The sequence below is a fragment of the Erythrolamprus reginae genome, chromosome 5 (assembly GCF_031021105.1).
Source record: "Erythrolamprus reginae isolate rEryReg1 chromosome 5, rEryReg1.hap1, whole genome shotgun sequence".
Taxonomy (NCBI): Eukaryota; Metazoa; Chordata; class Lepidosauria; order Squamata; family Dipsadidae; genus Erythrolamprus; species Erythrolamprus reginae.
The window spans coordinates 104,746,151-104,768,804 of record NC_091954.1 but is presented as its reverse complement, the minus strand read 5'-3'; the positions used below and the strand labels follow the sequence as shown (position 1 = coordinate 104,768,804).

The window sequence follows — 22,654 nt, the reverse complement described above, 5'->3', positions numbered from 1 at the left end:
TGAAATGGTATGTAAGTCTAAGTGCTATTGCTATTTAGATTTCACATAATAACTTATTTTATTTTTATTTATTTATTTTATTTATTTTATTTATTTTATTTATTTTATTTATTTTATTTATTTTATTTATTTATTTTATTTATTTTATTTATTTTATTTTATTTATTTATTTTATTTATTTTATTTATTTTATTTATTTTATTTATTTTATTTATTTTATTTATTTTATTTATTTTATTTATTTTATTTATTTTATTTTGTTTTATTTTGTTTTATTTTATTTATTTATTTATTTTATTTTATTTTATTATTTTATATTTTATTTTATTTTATTTTATTTTTTTATTATTTTATATTCATTCATTCATTCATTCATTCATTCATTCATTCATTTATTCCAAAACACAATAATACACAATGAAGGTTATATATGATAGACTCAAAGTAAAATATATCAAAGAAAGAAGAGAAGAGAAAATATAGGCATAAAATACACAATGAGAGAATAGAAGAAAAGATATAGGGATAGAAGAGAAGATATATGAGATACAGGAGAGACAATAGGACAGAGGGTAGAAGGCACACTATGGATAGTCTAAGGGTAAAATGTTGGGGGTTAGGGGATGACACTACGGAGTCCGGTAATGAGTTCCACGCTTCGACAACTCAATTAATAAAATCATATTTTTTTACAGTCAAGTTTGGAGCGGTTAATATTAAGCTTGAATCTGTTGTGTTGTTGTGGTTGAAGCTGAAGTAGTCATTGACAAGCAGGACGTTGCTGCATATGATCTTGTGGGCAATACTTAGATCATGTTTAAGGCATCATAGTTCTAAGCTTTCTAGACCCAGGACTGTAAGTCAAGATTCATAGGTCTGCTCTTCCCACGGTCTGCCAGTTCACTTTCTCGTATGCCTTGTGCACGAGTACACATGCACAGTGCTAAAAGCCCAGCTTCTGTGCATGTGCAGAAGCAAAAAAGCAGCCACCCATTAATAATAATAATAATAATAATAATAATAATAATAATAATAATAATAATAATTTATTAGATTTGTAATCCTCCCCTCTCCGAAGACTCCGAAGATTGTTGCTGGTTTGGTGAGCGAAGAGAAATTTCTGCTACTATTTCTATAGAACTGGCCTGAACCCACAGAAACCCACCTCTGGTCTGAATTTTTAAAAGCATTGATACAGTCTAAAAGAAAAGAAATTGGAAACATAGGCTCCTTCTAGAATCCCCATTCCCGTTTTACTTTCCTGAAGGTTATTTCCAACCCCCATGAATAAGTACCATTGAAATCTATTTGCCTCGTGTAAGCCCGTGGAAACTCAAGGGGAATATCTATTTAATTGGGTTTTAGACAGATAAAATGAGAAAATATGGTATGGATGTCTAGAGGGGATATGAAGGGAAGCTAGGAAATATGGATGGATCTGATTGACAGGGCTCTAACAAAAGAACCGGGAGCTTTAGGAATTGGTCTAATAATATAAAGAACCACAGAGGACTACATGCTATGACCCAGAAAGCGATTTACTGAACATGGAATAGAGTCAGACTATTTGGAGGATCTCGTGTCTCCATTTGCTTCTAGCAGTCCAGTGAGATTAGACAACATGGATGCCTTAAATTCCCTAGGCAGTGTCATTGAATTGCCTTCAAAATCATACCTTCCCTATTACAATTCCTACCCTCTGGAAAAGCATCACTCAGAAATATGAGTAATGACATTCAGAAAGTCCTTGAAAATCTGACTGTTTTTCCAGGTTTTGGGGGACAAAATTGTTGTTAACCCCAATACTGTTCTGTCGGGCTCTCTGGTAGACTCCTCCCAAAAATTCACAGGTACAAATTTCAGACACACACACGTTTGAAAATTCAAAACAAGGTTCTTTATAATGAAAATCCACTTAAACCAAGCCCTCTTTTGGTATAGCAAAGAGCACTCGTCTTCAAAGAAACTGGTGATTTGGACAAGTCCCTTATCAGTTCTGTGATACTTAGCTTGCAGCTGTGAGGCAATTCACAGTCCTTCTTTCACAAAGTGAAACACACTTGGCTCTGGTTTAGTTTCAAAGCGGGGAAAAATCAGCACACAAAAGGTCAAAGTCAGTAAAGCAGTCACGAAACACAACAATCAGATAATCCTCCACAATGGCCAAACCCACAGGCTGCTCTTTATAGCAGCCTCACTAATTACCACAGCCCCACCCAACCACAGGTGGCCTCATTTTCTTTGATAATAATAATCTCTCAGTTGTTGTTGCCTATGCATCACTCTCCACATGCGTGGCTGTATCATTAACTCTTGTTCCGAATCCAAGGAGGAGCTAGATAATTGATCTCCTTCTGAGCAGTCTGCCCCACTCTCCTCCTCCCTGTCACTCATGTCTTCTTAGTCAGAGGAGCCTTCATCAGCAGATTCCACCGGGGGGGGGGGAAACAGGCCTGCAGCATGTGGATGTCTCCCCCACATTCACAGTCCTTGGGGCAGGAGCTGGGCCAGAGCTAACCACAACAAATAGGATGTTTTATTGTTATTCCAAATTTGTCTTCTGAATGCTTGGTATCTGCTTTCTCTCCTTTTCTTGCTATCCAGAGCAGCAATGAAATCTACTTATCTTCCCTACTGGTTGGGAAGTGCACACTTTGTGTGTGTGTGTGTATGCTACTTTTGTACATGCTTTTTCACCCTCTGCTCATGTGCAGAAGGTTAAAAAAAAGAAACCACCAGTGGCCGCTGCTATTGCTATGCTTGAAGTGGGACAAACTGGTAACATTTCACCCCTGATCTAGAGTCATATATTATGACATCCTAGCTCCTTGGGAAGTGTTGTACATACTCTTGATCAGTTGGAGGATGATGAAGATATTGAGGACTCAGATTCAGATAGTGTTTATGAAGTAGTGGGGGGCCCGGGGTTACAGGTAGTAGAATAGGTGGGAGGCCAGCCACAGGATGGGGCTATGAGTTCAGGATCTAGTGAGGGAGAATTAGAGGCACGCTGGGTTAATCCTAAATTCAGAAGAATTCAGAAACGTAGAGAGCAAAGGTCTGGAAGAAGATATTATGGAGAGGAATGGGTTAAATATTGTAGTGAGGTAATTGGCACATCAGGGGGCTAGTGGAGCAGACGGGTGGAGTTTCAACGTTGCCGTAAGAAATATGGATGGGTGTTTTCGCCACGCTAAAGTAAGCCAAAGTATTTTGTACTGTATTTAGTCAGAGTGGCTGTTTTTTATAGCTATGTAGTTAGAAAATAAATCTTGTCTAAGTTTAGCAGGAAAAAGAATGTGAGGAATGCGGCTAGAAGAGAGATAATGGACTGATTGATGTTGGAAATACGTTGAAGTACAAGAGATCAGAGAAATAAATGGAATTGCTTTATTCATGAAATGATTTATTTATTTATTTTATTTATTTATTAGATTTGTATGCCGCCCCTCTCCAAAGACTCGGGGTGGCTTTGAAAATGATTCATTTAATGAGAGTTATTTGTAATTACTAAACTTCTACCAGAAACCAGAACAGGAAGAACTTAATGCATATGAAGATCCATCAGCAGCAAAAAACCCTGGAAGCTGTAATTTCACATTGTTGTCTATCTACGATAAAGTGACCAGATGTCCCACCTTCAGCGGGATTTCTATTCTATTCTATTCTATTATTTCTTAGATATATTTTACTATGAGTATCTCCTCTATAACCTTCATCATGTATTTTACTATGTGTATATAGATATATACCCACTAAAACCCTCATTGTGTATTGGACAAAATAAATAAATAAAAGATATTGTAAAATCTCAATTCCCGACCCATTCTGGGGCCAGCTAGATGTGATATTGGCCAGTTCTCTGAACTACTCAAAATTTCCCCTACTGGTTCTCCAGAACCGCTGGATTTCACCTCTGGTCTACTGTTTTGTAAGCTTCCATTAGTCACTAAGAACCCAACTCTTCTTATTTTCCAAGCTTATTGGAGGTGGACGTACTAAAGTTAAGCCTTGTTGGAAATCTGTCATAATGTTTAAAAGCATTTTTAAATTGTCTTAAAACATATCTCCCCCTCTCCCATGGGTTAGGATGAGCGGTGAGCTCCTTTCTAAGGTTTTATATGTTAGACTAAAAGTGTTCTCTTATGGACAGTTACTACCTTGTCAAGCAAATCTACTTGACAAGGTTATTGTTTGAAAATATAAGAGGAAGGAGCAGTAAATATACCACTCAAGACCTTCTGTACAAAAAACCCAACAACAAACAGGCAGAATACATATTTTGAATGAATAACAAATCGCTATGCTGAGTGATGCAGTAGCCTAGAAATGAAAACTCTTATTTCCCCCTTGAAGGTTGAAAGTTCAATCCTAGGCAGCGGCAAATACACTGCTCAAAAAAATAAAGGGAACACTTAACACAATATAACTCCAAGTAAATCAAACTACTATGAAATCAAACTGTCCACTTAGGAAGCAACACTGATTGACAATCAATTTCACAGGCTGTTGTCCACATTCAACTTTGTACAGAACAAAGTATTCAATGAGAATATTTCATTCGTTCAGATCTAGGATGTGTTATTTGACTGTTCCCTTTATTTATTTATTTTTGAGCAATATATTTTTCTATCAAGGTGCAAAGAGAAGATACTGCTCTGTGAACTTTGTGTAGGTGTCAGGAAGGGCATCTGGCCAGTAAATACTGATCTTCAATAAGTTGCCCTGATTCCATCTGAAAAAAGGGGATTAAAGGTTTGCCTTCCCCCCAAAAAATTAATATCTATGTTGATGCCATCACATGCATGTTTTAATATTAGCACATAAAGAACACAATTTATGTAATTTGTATCTGTTGATGTAACCATAATAATATAATTCTATATTTAATTATTTAATGATGTATTCCTTGGATAAGATGACTTATACGTTTCATTTCCAAGAGCCAGGGTGGCGCAGTGATTAGAGTACAACACTGCAGGCTACTTCAGCTGACTGCTAACTGTTGTTCAGGACTTCAAATTTCATCACCAGCTCAAGGTTGACTCAGCCTTCCATCCTTCCGAGTGTTCTGCCGGCGTGTTTCAACTGCCCGTAATTACAGGGTGATTAGTCCAGGAAGACACACACCACATAATAAAAGGAAAACCCAAAAGTTTTATAAACAGAAAAACAGAATCAGCTCCTTTTTTAAATGTCAAAGGGATTTTCTGGTACACACAAGGCACAGGTTAAATGCAATCCAATTGCTCACCCAATAACTGGGAAATTGAGTCCAATTCTAAAGTCCACACACAATCTTGAACAGCACAAAAACCACGATCTTGACGAAACAATGAATCAGATAAACTGCCATGAGGCTAAAACAACAAGCTGCACTTTTATCTGTAGCACTAATTACAGCAGCCCCACCCAACCACAGGTGGCCTCATTTTCTCTTGTAATAATTCTTCAGTTGTTGTCTCCTATGCATCACTCTACGCATGTGTGGATGTGTCAATAATTCTTGTTCAGAATCCAGGGATGATACAGATAATTGATCTCCTCCTGGGCTGTCTGCCAAACTCCCCTCTTCCCTGTCACTCATGATTCCTTGGTCAGAGGAGGCTTCGTCGGAAGATTCCATCAGGAGCAAAACAGGCCTGCGGCATGTGGATGTTTTCCCCACATCCACCTGCACATTCCTTGGGGCATGAGATGGGCCAGAGCTAACCACAACACCGAGGTGGGTTAAATGAGGAGCCAGATTGTTGGGGGCAATGTAATGATTCTGTAAACCACTTAGAGATGGCTGTAAAAGCACTATGAAGCAGTAAATAAGTCCAAATGTTATTGCTATTGCTATTCTCTGGTGACATTATGATATAAATAATGTCACTTGTCCCTCTTCAGGAACACTTATGACCTGCCTTGAATTTTATCAACTTATATCTCAATGAAGTCCTGAGACTTGTCATCGCTCTGGAATCTGGAATGAATAATTCTTTCCAATAAATAGGGCACATAAAAGAGGCAAACACATTATTTTGCTTATAGCGAGGGTGTCAAACCTGCAGCATCACATTGTCATCATGTGTTGTATCCCAACTTCCCCCCCCCTTTTCTAAAACACGAATGGGTGTGGTTAAAACATGATGCATCTTCCCCTTGGACTGTGAGTTTCACACTCCTGGTTTAGCGCATCCTATTCCCAGTTTCATTAAATTATTATTTTTTATTTTTAGATTATTTCTTCAATAGTGTATTTTATTAGAAACTTTGGCAACAGGATGAGCTGTATCTTGGATTGAGATTGCTACATTTTTAGCATTTTAAAAGCTGATAAGAGTTTCCACCTCTTCAAAGCTGCTTGAGAATTTCCTTATTTTTTCGTCCTTTTTCCAAATGCGGAGATAGAAATCCTATTACCAAGTGGCTTATCTTAGGAATAGAGTTCTTCTCATAGCACAGATGTTTTGCTATTTACATACTAGGGAGTCTGGCAGTCTGGATACAGCTTTTCTCCATATCTTCATTTACCAAGTCATTTTCCTATCAGATGAAAGATTGCAGTTTAAAAAAAATGAACTTGGAGCTATAGCATTCATGTGAAGCTAAACAATTCTTTGCCAGCAGCAGACCAAGTGAATGGGAAGATAGTAAGCTGCCAAAACAGGCACATCTGTTTGTGTGTGTGCATGTGTGTGTGTGTGTATGTGGGAGCATATCTATATGCAATTTTTGTATCATTTATTTTTATGGGTAGCAGTGGACTCTTAAGTGACATAGGATGAACAAAACCATTCTTTCTTGCTATACTACTAGCCTATTTTCAGGTACAAGCTTTGATTCATCCTGCTAAAATAAAAATAATAATAATTTTACAGATAATTAAATTATCATAAAATCAAAACTATATTAAACCTAATTTGGGACTTTCCTCATTTTCTAAAACAACTAAATGTGGGTTTTTTAAAAAGTCTGATAGCATTTGCTTCATAAAGTTCAAACGTTACTTTGACCGGTTGATTGCAAATCTAACGACTCTTGGTAACTTACAGAATTAAAACAGTTAAAACATCCATATTAAGGTTAAAATTTTAAACTCAACAAAAATCTCCAATGTAATCATAGATACAATCATAGATACAAACCAAGAAACATAGATACATCTTCCTAGCATTTCACAGAAAATATCTATAATTATGTAGATAGTTAAGTCTGGTAAGATTCTGTCTGTAGGCAAACAACAGTGAAGAAAGTACAGTGGTACCTCTACTTACGAATTTAATTTGTTCCATGACCAGGTTCTTAAGTAGAAAAGTTTGTAAGCAGCAGCAATTTTTCCCATAGGAATCAATGTAAAAGCAAATAATGTGTGCGATTGGGGAAACCACAGGGAGGGTGGAGGCCCTGTTTCCTCCCAGGAGATTCCTAGAGAGGCCCCACGGAGGCTTCTCCCTGCCTTTTCTGGCCCTGTTTCCTCCCAGGAGATTCCTAGAGAGGCCCCACGGAGGCTTCTCCCTGCCTTTTCTGGCCCTGTTTCCTCCCAGGAGATTCCTAGAGAGGCCCCACGGAGGCTTCTCCCCACCTTTTCTGGCCCTGTTTCATCCCAGGAGATTCCTAGAGAGGCCCCACAGAGGCTTCTCCCCACCTTTTCCGGCCCTGTTTCCTCCCAGGAGATTCCTAGAGGGGCCTCCACAGAGGCTTCTCCCCACCTTTTCCGGCCCTGTTTCCTCCCAGGAGATTCCTAGAGGGGCCCCACGGAGGCTTCTCCCTGCCTTTTCCGGTTACAGTTTCGGAGGCTCGGGTTTGTAAGTGGAAAATGGTTCTTGAGAAGAGGCCAAAAAAAATCTTGAACACCCAGTTCTTATCTAGAAAGGTTCGTAAGTAGAGGCGTTCTTTGGTAGAGGTACCACTGTACTCAGAACTCCATGTGTTCTAAATGGTTTGTGGGGCCTGACAAAAATAAACTACTTGCTGGTCCCTTGCTGGTCCACCATGCCAACACAATTTGTCCCATTCCCTTTAATTTTCCTTCCTGAAAAAATTCTACCTGAAACCTACAAAGTTCCCTCACAAGCCTTCATGACAAAGTCAGACCAGAATATCTCCGGGACCGCCTCCTGCTGCACGAATCCCAGCGACCGGTTAGGACCCACAGAGTTGGCCTTCTCCGGGTCCCGTTCACTAAACAATGTCATTTGGCGGGACGCAGGAGAAGAGCCTTCTCTGTGGTGGTCCCGACCCTCTGGAACCAGCTCCCCCCAGATATCAGAATTGCCCCCACCCTCCTTGCCTTTCGCAAGTTCCTTAAAACCCACCTCTGTCGTCAGGCATGGGGGAATTGAAATTTTTTTCCCTTCCCCCTAGGCTTATAGAATTTATACATGGTGTTGTGATTCAGCCTGAGGCTCCTCAGGGACCGGCTGCGTCTCTGCTGGATCCAGGCCTGGAGGAGGAGGACAGTGAACAGGAGGGGGAGGACCAGGCAGACGGGGGAGAGGAAAGTCAGGAAGAGGATGAGGGGGAGCAGCCTGAGAGCCCCGGGGGGGGGGCTCTCCCCAGCCAGTAGCCTGGCCTCATTGGATGAGGAAGCACAGGCTATAATTGACATGAGACAGCAACGTGCAGCTCAGAGACGGGACCAATTAGAAAGGTATTGGCATCCCTGAATTGGCAACAGCTGGGTTTGGGTGTGGTTCTCCTCAGCAGGGTTTAAAAGGCAGGCAAGCCCTTTAAGCCATGTGGAGCGTTATCAACTGGAAGTTCTGTGACCCTGCTTTGCTTCTCGGCGTCTCTGATCTTGGCTTGTGGCCTAGAAGACTGGAAGACTTGGGGGAGGCGTATGTTTGTTATCTCCAGCGTTGTTTTTGACAGAAAGAATCCTGTTTTACTTCATGGCCTTCGTGAAACATCTTTGAAGTTTCAGCGTGTTCCTGTTTGTAAGGACATTTTCTGTTACCTGTGTTTGCTTTGAATTCTATAAACTGCCTTTGATTTTTACCAGTGTGTCTGGCTTCTCTTTTTGGGTTGGTGTTTGCTTCTGGAGGGACCCAGACAGAACACATGGTATGCTTGTTTATATGATTGGTCTCTTAAATCGGGGTTTTTTAGATTATTTTTTAATATTAGATTTGTTACATTGTTTTCTTTACTGTTGTTAGCGCCCCGAGTCTTCGGAGAGGGCCGGCATACAAATCTAATAGATACATAGATAGATAGATAGATAGATAGATAGATAGATAGATAGATAGATAGATAGATAGATAGATAGATAAATAAAGTCAGCACATCAGTCCTAGGACTTGTAACCAACGTTTCACAGGTTTTCTGTAAGCATTTCAAATTAACTTTTCATAGAGGGCGCATAAAGCATCGTGGAGCCGAGGAAAGCGATAAACAGCAACCCATTTTTCAAAAACGCCACTGCAAAATAAGCAAGAATTAAGCTGGAGAATGCTACATTTACTTCTGTCACTCCTCGGGGCAAGACTAGAAACACTAGGTCAGGTAGTCTGAGATGCTGAGAAATTGCTCAATTCCATCCCACTGAGCTGTCACAGCATTTCATGTTGTGAATAGTTAACACCCCATCCATGACGAGGAGGCAAATACTTCTGGCTTGCTTGCTTTCCTTATGCCACCCCAGTCCTGTCGCGTCACATTACTGTCCCTTCAACTGATTTTAGTGACAATTTTTTTAAAAAAAAGATTTTCAGGGTATCTGGATGCACCACTGCAACAAATGCTCTTGATGGTACCTTGTTACAATTTCACAGTTTGATACTTAATGTCACTCTCCCCCGCCCTTGTCGAGCTAGAAGGCAAAAAAGATGCTGTAAGGTAGCAAAAAAAGCACAAAGTGTGAAACACTTCTAACTCTGTAACCTGGGCTTTCATGCGCCGCATCAATACAATATTAGGGAGAATTAAATCTTAATCGACAGATTTCAGCAAAGCTCGACCAAGGAACAATAAACATTCAGCTACTGTTTATTGTTCCTTGTTCATTGTTCCTACAATGCTACTTCCTTCTATCTATCTATCTATCTATCTATCTGTCTGTCTGTCTGTCTGTCTGTCTGTCTGTCTGTCTGTCTGTCTGTCTGTCTGTCTGTCTGTCTGTCTGTCTATCTATCTATCTATCTATCCAATACACAAATGCATAGGAAGAAAAAAGACATGTGGCAATATATATAAGGGTAAAAGTGAACTTAGAGGAGAGGATATATGAAAGGAAGAGAATATATATGATAGATGAAAGAAAGGAAAGACAATTGGACAGGGGACGAAAGGCACACCAGTGCACTTATGTACACCCCTTACTGGCCTCTTAGGAACCTGGAGAGGTCAATCATGGAGAGTCTAAGGGAGAAATGTTGGGGGTTAGGGGTTGACACAATTGAGCCCGGTAATGAGTTCCACGCTTCAATAACTCGATTGTTGAAATCATATTTTTTAAAGTCAAGTTTGGAGCGGTTCGTATTAAGTTTGAATCTGTTGCATGCTCTTGTGTTGTTGCAGTTGAAGCTGAAGTAGTCATTGACCGGTAGGACGTTGCAGCATATGATCTTGTGGGCAATACTCAAATCATGTTTTAGGCACCGTAGTTCTAGGCTTTCTAGGCCCAGGATTGTTAGTCTATTTTCGTAGGATTTTCTGTTTCGAGTGGAGGAGTGAAGGGCTCTTCTGGTGAAATATCTTTGGACATTTTCAAGGGTGTTGATGTCTGAGATGTGGTATGGGTTCCAGACAGATGAGCAGTAGTCTAGGATGGGTCTAGCATTGATGATATTACCTAGTTGGATAATAAAATGTCTGCACAAACACAAGCTTGCTTGGAGAGCTCCAAAGACTCCAGAGTTTAACCCTTAGCTATTACAGTGGTACCACTACCAAAAACACCTCTACTTATGACCTTTTCTAGATAAGAACCAGCGTGTCATCATTGAATTTCTCACTGTGGAGAAAGGAACTGTTGGGAACATTCACAAATGTTTCTGTACACTTTATGGGGAATCTGCAGTTGACAGAAGTACAGTTTGTTGCTGGGCACAGAGGTGAGGCCATTAGAGGTGATTTGCACAGTGCAGAAATGGCTTTATGACCAGAACAAGAAGTGGTACCGACATGGCATACACACCCTTATGTCTCGCTGGAGGAAGGCCATAGAATAGGACAGAGATTACGTGGAAAAATAGGGAATATAGAAGAAACATTTCTTGTGTGTAAGTTTCATTGTGTTCAACAAATAATTTTATTTAGTTGTTTGTTTGTTTGGTTGTTTGTTTGGTTGGTTGGTTAGTTAGTTAGTCCAATACAAATTGAAAGTTAAGGAGAATAAAAATGTGTAGTAGTAAATATCAGGGAAGGGATAGAAGAAGAGATATGAGAATAGAATACATCAATGAAGAGTAGAGGAAGGATATATGGATGGGAGAAAAGATATATAAAATATAGGAGAGACAATTGGACAGGGGATGGAAGGCACACTAGTGCACTTATGCTCGCCCCTTACTGACCTCTAAGGAATCTGGAGAGGTCAACCATGGAAAGTCTAAGGGAAAAATGTTGGGGGTTGGGGGTTGACACCACGGAGTCTGGTAATGAGTTCCATGCTTCAACAACTCGATTGCTAAAGTCATATTTTTTACAGTCAAGTTTAGTTTGAACCTGTTGCGTGCTCTTGTGTTATTGCGGTTGAAGCTGAAGTAGTTGTTGACAGGCAGGATATTGCAGCATATGATCTTGTGGGCAATTGTTGAAGAAAAAAATGTGGTGCATTACTTTCTGGGTGACCCTCATAGAAAACCCCTGCTTTGAGCAGGAGGTCAGATTAGAAGACCTTCCATGTTCTTTCCAGTGCTAGCCAGATCTGCAGCATTATTCTATGATTCTATGCTCTATGCTCTAAACTTGTACACAGATAAACCTCCTTCAAGGAATAATAAACAGGGAACAAACCCAATTCCCTTCAACTACTGAAGATGTTTTCCAGCCAGGTAATAAAAAACCTGTATGAAAACAATAAAGCTCAGAAAACATCAAGGAGAATCCATCTGGCTTTTTGTATTTTTTAAAATTCCTGCTTCTTTCATTCATTCCTGCTTCTTTAGTCACACTTCTGCTTCATATCTTTTCCACATTCATCTGCACATTAAAATAAAACCTCTTCCCAAATGAGATGCTTAGTTAGGTTGCCATGAAGTCAAACTAAGCTTCTGAGACTACATTTCAAAATGACTTCCATTTCAACATGTCTGGTGTGACCAAATGCAGCAGACTCAAATATTTTTCAATACTATTTCTGAACAGATATATCCACTTTTAAAATGCATTCTCTTTTTGTCTATGGAGATTCTCGGGTATCTAGGTCATGGTTGTCTCAAAGATGCTTCTTCAAAATGCATTTATCTATCTATCTATCTATCTATCTATCTATCTATCTATCTATCTATCTATCTATCTATCTATCTATTAAATTTGTATGCCGCCCCTCTCCGTAGACTCAGGTCGGCTCACAGCAGTGATAGAAACAATGTACAATACAAATCTAATAATACGAAGTTAAAAACCCATAATTTAAAAAAACATGCACACAACACACCATACATAAATTATATAGGCCTGGGGAAGATATTTCAATTCCCCCATGCCTGACGGCAGAGGTGGGTTTTGAGATGTTTACGAAAGGGAAGGAGGGTGGGGGCAATTCTGATCTCCGGGGGGAGTTGGTTCCAGAGGGCCGGGGCTGCCACAGAGAAGGCTCTTCCCCTGGGTCCCGCCAAATGACATTGTTTAGTCGACGGGACCCGTCGGCCACAGGCCAACTCTGTGGGACCTAACCGGTCGCTGGGATTCGTGCGGCAGAAGGCGGTCCCGGAGATATTCTGGTCCGATGTCAAAATGCATACTGGACTTCCCTTGTTTATTCTTGAAGATGCTTTGCTTCTCATCCATAAAAGGCTTCATCAGTTCGACAGGCTCTGATAACACTAAAAACCACTGTTTTCCAAGTTTGACATTCTCTTCCTCTTTTTGGATAAAAGTCCTCAATTCCTCCATAATCCTGTCCTCTTATCTATTCCAAGACACCAAATTATTATCTTCACTTATTTGCCATCAACTATAAATTCACTAAGAAATGTCTTTCTCAATATTTTCCCTTTTCATTTTACTTTCTTAACGTACTGTCTTAAGTCTTCTTCAGTTTGATTAATAGTGTCATTGTCTGCATACTATACATCAAATTATTAATGTGAACTGCCTGTTTTAAAATACACATTTTAAAAATGTAGTTTTAAGTACATTAATAATTAAAACATGCACTGCAAATTATATATAGGAATAATTTTATTCCTTTTAACCATTATCAACTGTGAATTCACAAAGTATTAAATTTCTCTTCTTCATATTTAGCATTAATTCAGAAAATACTCATTCCCTTTTGATTTTTCATAATGAGCTCTTCTAAGTTTTCTTTACTTTCATCTAAGAGATTAGAGTCAGCTGTATAACTCATATTGTTAGAGTCTGAAAAACAATTTTAAAATTGTAACTTTAAACAGGTATGAATGCATGTGTCAGGCCGAAACCATTGTTTTGAGTTAGAGACTTTGGCATGCCACAAGTAGAATAGTATTCTAGGAATTTGGGAGAGGTGGTTGCAGGAGAGGGAAAAATACTAGCCAAAAAAAATTCTTTCCAGACATTCAAGGACATCCTTTGTTCAGCACCAGCTGGAAGTAGAGGGGAGGATTGTGGACATTGAGAGAACTTATGGGTGTGGGGACGAGGGATAAACCTTAACCAAGGTGGAGAACTGTAGGAAAAGTTAATATCAGGTTGACTACAGTTTGTAACCAACATGACTCTGTTAATAAATTAGAACTTCGAAGAAGGCCAAGGTTTGGACTCTGATTTATTTCTCAGATGCTAATTGGAGTGAAGACAGCATGCCTTATGCATTATATATTGGAAAGAACATATGAGATGCAATCCATTTGATTATTTCACTTTGGAAAAGGCATGTTCTGCTATTGAGAAGGATACCTTTCTACTGCTGTCCTTTTCTATCACTAATGTAATGTTTTGGGCAGATGTCCCAAACCCATTACAAGAATATTTCTCAACCATGGCAACTTTAAAATATGTGAACTTGAATTCTTCAGTTAGGCTGGAGAATTCTGGAAGTTCAAAGTACATTAAAATTTCAATTTTTTAGAAACAACTACTGTAGAATAATTTTAAGGACGTGCAAGACTAAAGTTGCAGAAAATCCTGTTGTGTATACAATCTATTTGATTGGATTGGATTGGATTGGATTTGTATGCCGCCCATCTCTGTAGACTCGGGGTGGCTAACAACAGTAGTAAACAGCATATGACAATCCAATATAAACAGTTAAAAAACCCTATTGTAAAACCAACATACATACAGACATACCATGCATAAAATTGTAAAGGCCTAGGGGGAAAGAGTATCTCAATTCCCCCATGCCTGGCGGCAGAGGTGGGTTTTAAGAAGCTTACGAAAGGCAAGGAGGGTGGGAGCAATTCTAATCTCTGGGGGGAGTTGGTTCCAGAGGGTCGGGGCCGCCACAGAGAAGGCTCTTCCCCTGGGTCCCACCAAGCGACATTGTTTAGTTGACGGGACCTGGAGAAGACCCACTCTGTGGGACCTAACTAGTTGCTGGGATTCGTGCAGCATCTACCTATGAAGAAAGCAGGGGTGGGTTAGAGCTGGAACGCCCGGAATGGTCATTCAGCTGGGGAAAGCGGAGCGCATAGTCCCATTCCGGGTACAACTGCTCATGCATGCACATGCATAAGCAGCCAGAGTAATCCCGGTAAAAAATTACTCATTCATTCATTCATTCATTCATTTATTGGATTTGTATGCCGCCCCTCTCCGTGAACACGGGGCGGCTAACAACAGTGGTAAAAACAGCATGTGACAATCCAATACTAAAACAGCTAAAAACCCTTGTTATAAAACCAATCATACATACAAACATACCATGCATAAATTGTAGAAGCCTAGGGGGAAGGGAATATCTCAGTTCCCCCATGCCTGACAGCAGAGGTGGGTTTTAAGGAGCTTATGAAAGCCAAGGAGGGTGGGGGCTATTCTAATCTCTGGGGGGAGTTGGTTCCAGAGGCCCGGGGCCGCCACAGAGAAGGCTCTTCCCCTGGGTCCCGCCAAACGACATTGTTTAGTTGACGGGACCCGGAGAAGGCCCACTCTGTGGGACCTAACTGGTCACTGGGATCCGTGTGGCAGAAGGCGGTCCCGCAATAACACAGGCCTGTGACATGTTGAAGTTTCCCCTGCATCCACCTCCACATTCCCTGGGGCAGGAGCTGGGCCAGAGCCAACCACAACATAATACATAGACCAATATTTAGCACACAGCAAGTCTGTGGTATAATCACACAGACAAAGCTAGCAAAGAGGGAAATCGGGGAATTAGCCTTAGCAAAAGCAATAGCAAGCATTAGAAAGACTAACCACAATAACCGCACAGAGTAACACATCTGACTTCCTTTTATAGCTAATTGCAGCCCTAGCCCTTAAAGTAATATTATACTCCAATTCCTCCAAATATACAATGCTGGTTAATTCATATACTGACAAACCCAACCTGTGAAGTATTTAGTACTGACATATTCCACGTAAAAAAGTACTCTTAGAAAAGTACTCACCAATACTGGGATATCCAGGTGTTGAAGGATCACCACCACTGTTCAATGACACCATAAAAGCTTTATTGCTCAGGTTTTGAAACTTTGGTAAATTGCAAGGGTCAATGTAAAGAAGAGCACCTTTGAAACCTGCCTCTTCTAGCAGTGAAAGCTGAAAAAGCATAAAAGTAAAAAAAAAGGGCAAATTAGAAAAATCTTATATTCTCCTGGGTTTTTTTTTCTTCTTCCCCAAGTGCCAAAAACTTGCAAAACATCAGCATGTAAAGGGTTTGAGGACATTGGTAAACCATTATATTTAAGCTTAAATCTATAGGCCCTATGCATTTTAAATCCATAATCAAAGTTATAATCACCCCAATATCCATTATTCAGTTTCTCTCTGCTATAATTATTAGAAATAGTGGCCATGTGTTAGAAAGTAGATACATTGCAGCTATCAAGCTGTTTCACTCTGCTATGTTAATGTTAATGCATTTTCTTTGTGCACCTGTGTATTTAATTTTTCAGGTGTGTATGTGTATGTAGAGAAAACAACAAGTCAAACAAAGACTTGGGGAAAAGGAATCCTCAATCTGAGTATTGCATTGGCAGTTCTGTGTTAGCAAAAACTTCAGAAGAGAAGGACTTAAGGGTAGTGATTTCTGACAGTCTCGAAATGGGTGAACAGTGCAGTCAGGCGGTAGGGAAAGCAGGTAGGATGCTTGGCTGCATAGCTAGAGGTATAACAAGCAGGAAGAGGGAGATTGTGATCCCACTGTATAGAGTGCTGGTGAGACCACATTTGGAATACTGTGTTCAGTTCTGGAGACCTCACCTACAAAAAGATATTGACAAAATTGAACGGGTCCAAAGACGGACTACGAGAACGGTGGAAGGTCTTAAGCATAAAATGTATCAGGAAAGGCTTAATGAACTCAATCTGTATAGTCTGGAGGACAGAAGGAAAAGGGGGGACATGATCGAAACATTTAAATAAGTTAAAGGGTTAAATAAGGTCCAGGAGGGAAGTGTTTTTAATAGGAAAGTGAACACAAGAACAAGGTGACACAATCTGAAGTTAGTTGGGGGGAAGATCAAAAGCAACATGAGAAAATATTATTTTACTGAAAGAGTAGTAGATCCTTGGAACAAACTTCCAGCAGATGTGGTTGATCAATCAACAGTAACTAAATTTAAACATGCCTGGGATAAACATATATCCATCCTAAGATAAAATACAGAAAATAGTATAAGGGCAGACTAGATGGATCATGAGGTCTTTTTCTGCCGTCAGTCTTCTATGTTTCTATGTTTCTAAGACAAGTTTCAACACTTTTCACTGGCTCTCAAAAGTTTACTTGTGCCACATTAACTCTTCCAGGACACAAACCAGAATCCCACGATAGTTACAGAATCCAAATGCACTCTTCTAACATTTTCCTTTGGCTCAAAAATAAACCAATGCAGACAAAAACCTTGGATCAAATGCTCCCTTTACACATGAAAGGGTTATGACCAAAGGCCTTTGTTGTGTTTTTATATGTAAATTGATATTGGTATGGGCTAGAGACAAGAATAACTCTTTTTATGTTTATTTTTTCTGTGCTTTCCAAGTAACTTTACTGGTGGGAGCGTCAAGAAGTAAATTAATTAATTAAACACATATTTTATTTAGGCCTGGCAAATGAAGCATATAAATTTAATAAGTGTTCTGTCGAGCTATCTGGTAGAATCCTCCCGAAAATGCACAGATACAATTTCAGACACACACAAGTTTGACAATTCAAAACAATGTTCTTTATACCGAAAATGCAAATAAATGGAGTACTCTTTTTGTATAGCAAAGAGCACTCATCTCCCAAAAAACTGGTAATTTGTACAAGTCCGTTATCAGTTCTGTGATACTTAGCTTGCAACTATGAGGCAATTCACAGTCCTTCTTCTTTCACAAAGTGAAACACACTTTGCTCTGGTTTAGTTTCAAAGCGGGGAAAAATCAGCACACAAAGGTCAAAGTCAGCAAAGCAGGCACGAAACACAACAATCAGATAATCCTCCACAATGGCCAAACCCACAGGCTGCTATTTATAGCAGCCTCACTAATTACCACAGCCCCACCCAACCACAGGTGGCCTCATTTTCTTTGATAATAATCTCTCAGTTGTTGCTGCCTATGCATCACTCTCCTCATGTGTGGCTGTATCATTAACTCTTGTTCAGAATCCAAGGAGGAGCTAGATAATTGATCTCCTTCTGAGCTGTCTGCCACACTCTCCTCCTCCCTGTCACTCATGTCTTCTTGGTCAGAGGAGCCTTCATCATCAGATTCCACTGGGAGCAAAACAGGCCTGCAGCATGTGGATGTCTCCCCCACATCCACAGTCCTTGGGGCAGGAGCTGGGCCCAGAGCTAACCACAACAATAAGTAAATAAATAATTTTTACCATGTATTGATAAGAACTTTTAAAGGACATCTTTGAAACATGGTGCCTATGTACATTATAATATATATTATAATATAATATAATATAATATAATATAATATAATATAATATATGTATATAATAATGTAATGTAAATGTAGTCTAATGATGCAATATGATATGATACAATATGATGATACCTGCCATGCCATGCCATAAACCACCCCACCCCACCCCACATCATTCCATTCCATTCCATTCCATTCCATTCCATTCCATACCATACCATACCATACCATACAATATAATATATGATACCAGATGTACTAAAAGGTAATAATACATATGTTTAGTTCCTTTTTATATCATTTGCTGCATGTCTTTTGTTTCACCTAAATAGACTTCAGAAACCAAGAAACAGAATATAGCCTGCTGCTCTGTTATTACACAAAATCCATTTAAAGAAGAAGGTGTTCAATTGGTAAAATTACAGCATGGCCTTAAAAGAGAAATCCTGTTTCTTGGCAACAAACACTGCAGCATTCTTTCAAACCTATGTGTCCATATGTATAAATTTACCTGCTGCATTTTTATGTTAAATAAAGGAAAAAATGTTATATGCCTGTCCAACCAATTTAAACTCCTTGTGAACTGGGAACTTGCAACCAAATTTCCAGAATCTATTTGTATGTTGAAATGATTGACATTTCCTGTGGCTTCTGGAGGATGCTCCACACTTATTACTTGGAAGCTTAGATAGAAATGACTTTTAGTCACAAAATATTATTGCTATATGGGATTCACTCCCACAAGAACAATTTATTGAAAGGACTAAATAGAATAGGGCAGTTTTGGAAGGGAATTGAATTTTTTCGCTTGTGTCGCCTTCACCTGAATTTTCTATGGCTTCAGAGAATGGAAAACCATCACCTGTAGAACTGTCTTGTTTGGGGTTAAAATTAATGCCAAACTGCAAATCAATAGGTTAACTCTTTTTCTTGTCCCTACATGTTGTGTGTACATTAGAGGTGAATTCCTCCCGGTTCAAACCAGTTCTTTACAACCGGTAACAGGAATTTCCCCTACTTGTTAAATCAAGAGTGATGGCCAGCTGGTCATGCCACTGAAGTGGCTCTCTGATTGGCACCATAGGTTTTTCACTTCTGCACACATGCAGAAGCTGAGTTTTCAGCAGTGTGTCTGCGCACGTGTGCACAAAGTGCGCGTACACCTACACAGCGTGGGAGGAAGTGAATTGGCAACGAGGTAAGTTAGAACCCAGCCCAGATGTACATATACTAAAAGCTTTATAGTAAGAATCAATGAAAGGTTTATTGGCAATGTTGATGATATAATCAGATTATATTTCAGTGTTCATTTGTACAGTGTTGCTATCAAGTGGTTCCTAACCAATGGGAACGGCTTAGCATCTACTGATCTGGGCATGATTAACCCCAACCCTAACCCTAACCCTAATTCTTCAATGTTTGCACAGCCTTCCAAGCTATTCAGCTTTAGGTATAATAATAATAATAATAATAATAATAATAATAATAATAATAATAATAATAATAATATATTAGATTTGTATGCTGCCCCTCTACGAAGACTCAGGGCGGCTCACAACATTAATAAAAAGGCAATAGAACAATAGAACAAATCTAATGATAAAAAAGATATATAGAACCCCAACAATTAAAAAACTATACAGCACATACATACAAAACATAAAATATAAAAGCTTGAAGGAGATGTCTTAGTTCCCCCATGCCTGACGATAAAGGTGGGTCTTAGTAATTTCTGTTCTAATCTCCGAGGGGAGTTGATTCCAGAGGGCCAGGGCCGCCACAGAGAAGGCTCTTCCCCTGGGGCCCGCCAAGCGACATTGTTTAGTCGACGGGACCCGGAGAAGCCAACTCTGTGGGACCTTATCAGCCACTGGGATTCGTGCGGTAGAAGGCGGTTCCGGAGGTATTCTGGTCCAATGCCATGTAGGGCTTTAAAGGTCATAACCAACACTTTGAATTGTGACCGGAAACTGATCAGCAGCCAGTGCAGACCACAGAGTGTTGTAGAAACGTGGGCGAATCTGGGAAGCCCCACGATAGCTCTCGCAGCTGCATTCTGCACGATCTGAAGTTTCTGAACACTTTTCAAAGGTAGCCCCATGTAGAGAGTGTTACAGTAATCGAACCTCGAAGTGATATGGGCATGAGCGACTGTGAGCAATGACTCCCTGTCCAGGTAGGGCCGCAACTGGTGCACCAGGACAATATTGGTTTTCTCTACAATGCTTCTTTTTGCAACTTTCTAGAATATATCTTGTTCGAGTTGCTTTTAAATACCAGTTCAGCACTTTTCTGGAATTGTGCTAAACCTATGTCCAAAAGAAACTTGACTATGGATGAGTTTAGCATGATTACAAAATATTGCTATTCCTGTTGTGGTTGACTCTGGCCCAGCTCCTGCCCCAAGGAATGTGGAGGTGGATGCAGGGGAAACATCAACATGTCATAGGCCTGTTTTACTGCCAACAAAGTCAGGTAGTGCAGTTTCCTCGGACGAAGAAGAAGGTGAGGGTGACTTGGAAGAGGGGGGCTTGGCACACAGCCCAGGAAGCCAATCTCCATTATCTTCGATCGATTCGGATGAGGAAGTGTTAGACCCACACATGCGCAGAATTATGCATAGAAGAGACCAATTGAAGAAATATTACAGGAGATAAGAGAGGCCACCTGTGTTTGGGTGGGGCTCCAGCAATTAGAGCTGCTGATATAAATAGCAGCGTGCTGGCTTGGCCGTTGTGGAAGATTATCTGATTGTTGTTTTTTTAGGACTGTGCCTTGCTGCTTCCGGATTTTGTTGATTTTTCACGACTTTGAAACCAAAGCAGAGCAAAGTGTGTGTGTCTCACTTCGTGGAAGAAGGAGGGCTGTGACGTTTCTTCACAGCTGCTAGCTAAGTACTTAAGGACTGATTAAGGAGATTGTACAGCCTACAAGGTTGTTTTGGAATGAGTGCTCTTTGCAATACAAACAGGGTGCTTTGTTTCTTTTGAATTTTGTGATAAAGAACATTGTGTTTGAACTTTCAAGTGTGTGTGTGTGTGAAATTTTTACCCTTGAATTTTCGGGAGACTCATACCATAGAACCCGGCAGAACAATTCCAAAGTTTGAAAATAGCACTATTGAGGAATAACGCTAAAATTGGAAAACCTGCAGACATATGAAATAAGTTCTCAAATCACTGAAGAGAATGGGAGATCTAGATTTTCATGACTGCCTGCCTGCCTCTTTCTTGAAAGCCCACGTCCTAGATCATTGTTGGAATAAATGGGATAAAGGAAGATAGGGTCAGTTGTACAGGTATTGAATAAATAGCTGAATCTGTACAGATGAAACCCTGATATTTCTAAATAAAACATAAGATGATAGATCCTGAATATCCTAATACTTAAACCTGATTTCTTTTTTTTCTTTTTTTTAAAGTGTGTGCATGAAAATTGTGGCAAAATTAAGGACTATCTCACCTTGCATCAAAAGTATTCAAAAAGAATGTGGCACAAACACTTACCACAATTCATAGTGCAACATATGATAGCCAAATTACCAATAATAATCAACAAAGATTTGTCTTTTTTAGTTGGATAAAAGCCGAGTTCCTGGGTAGTTATTCTGAATTCATGCTGAAGTTCCAATCAGGGCCATAAGGATCTGTTAGCAATCACTTTTTTTCACTGTACTAATTGGCAATGCATAAAATTACCTATGGGAAGCAATGTGCCACTTATGCTATTGGTAACAAAGAGAAAGAGAGAGAGAGAGAGTAACTGCCTCGCCTTGCAAGAATTTAATTAGATGTCACCTGCTCTTGTTCTGTTGTTACAAGGCACTGTGCTTGTGTGAACTGTTATATCAACAGAGCCCGAATAAGAGGAAAGCAATGTACACATCTCTGTTTCTATAGAAATCTTTCATCCTGTGCTATTTTAGTAGGCGCAGTTTGGCTCAGGCTTAATTTTGGAGCACTACATTAGCTGTTTAATCATGCTGTCACTCTTCCCACTGGAGATGCTAGAGGGAGCAAAGTTCAATGAGATCTTATATGGGGAAAAGTCCGTGTTACTTAATGATCCCCAAACTAGCACTTAGTACAGTAGCCACAAAGGCCTTAGGAAAGGTATTAAGTGCCAGAATTTATCAGTTTTTACAAATATCAGAATGGTTAAAATTGTGGTATCTTTATGACACTCTATAACAGCAAAATCTGTACTTTGAAGAAGCTAGGTGCAAAGTGTATTGGCACTTTTGAAATCTGGTGTTGGAAAAAAACACGGACAGACAAAGAAGGCAAATGCATGGATAATCAAAATAAGTGAACTCACTTCTAACTAAATGATCAAGGATAAGGCTCAAATGATCATAATTCGGACGTCTAATGCGAAAACTTAGTTGCCTGGAAAAGTCCATAGTATTAGGAAAGGTGGAAAGAAAGAGAAGACAGCAACTTGTGGCATAGGGAATGGATTCAATCACAATGATAACTCTACCACTGGAAGATCTGAA

The 22,654-nt window shown here is 39.7% G+C and overlaps 1 protein-coding gene across 1 annotated transcript in view; it reads right to left on the bottom strand.

The window, feature by feature from the left end:
- The window catches only part of NAALADL2 (N-acetylated alpha-linked acidic dipeptidase like 2), a 716,175-nt gene that overhangs the window by 308,853 nt on the left and 384,668 nt on the right, over positions 1–22,654 (bottom strand). Inside the window, exon 5 of the mRNA XM_070753658.1 lies at positions 15,687–15,837. Within this exon, the coding sequence (XP_070609759.1) occupies positions 15,687–15,837 (151 nt within the window). The remainder of the gene's footprint in view (positions 1–15,686; positions 15,838–22,654) is intronic.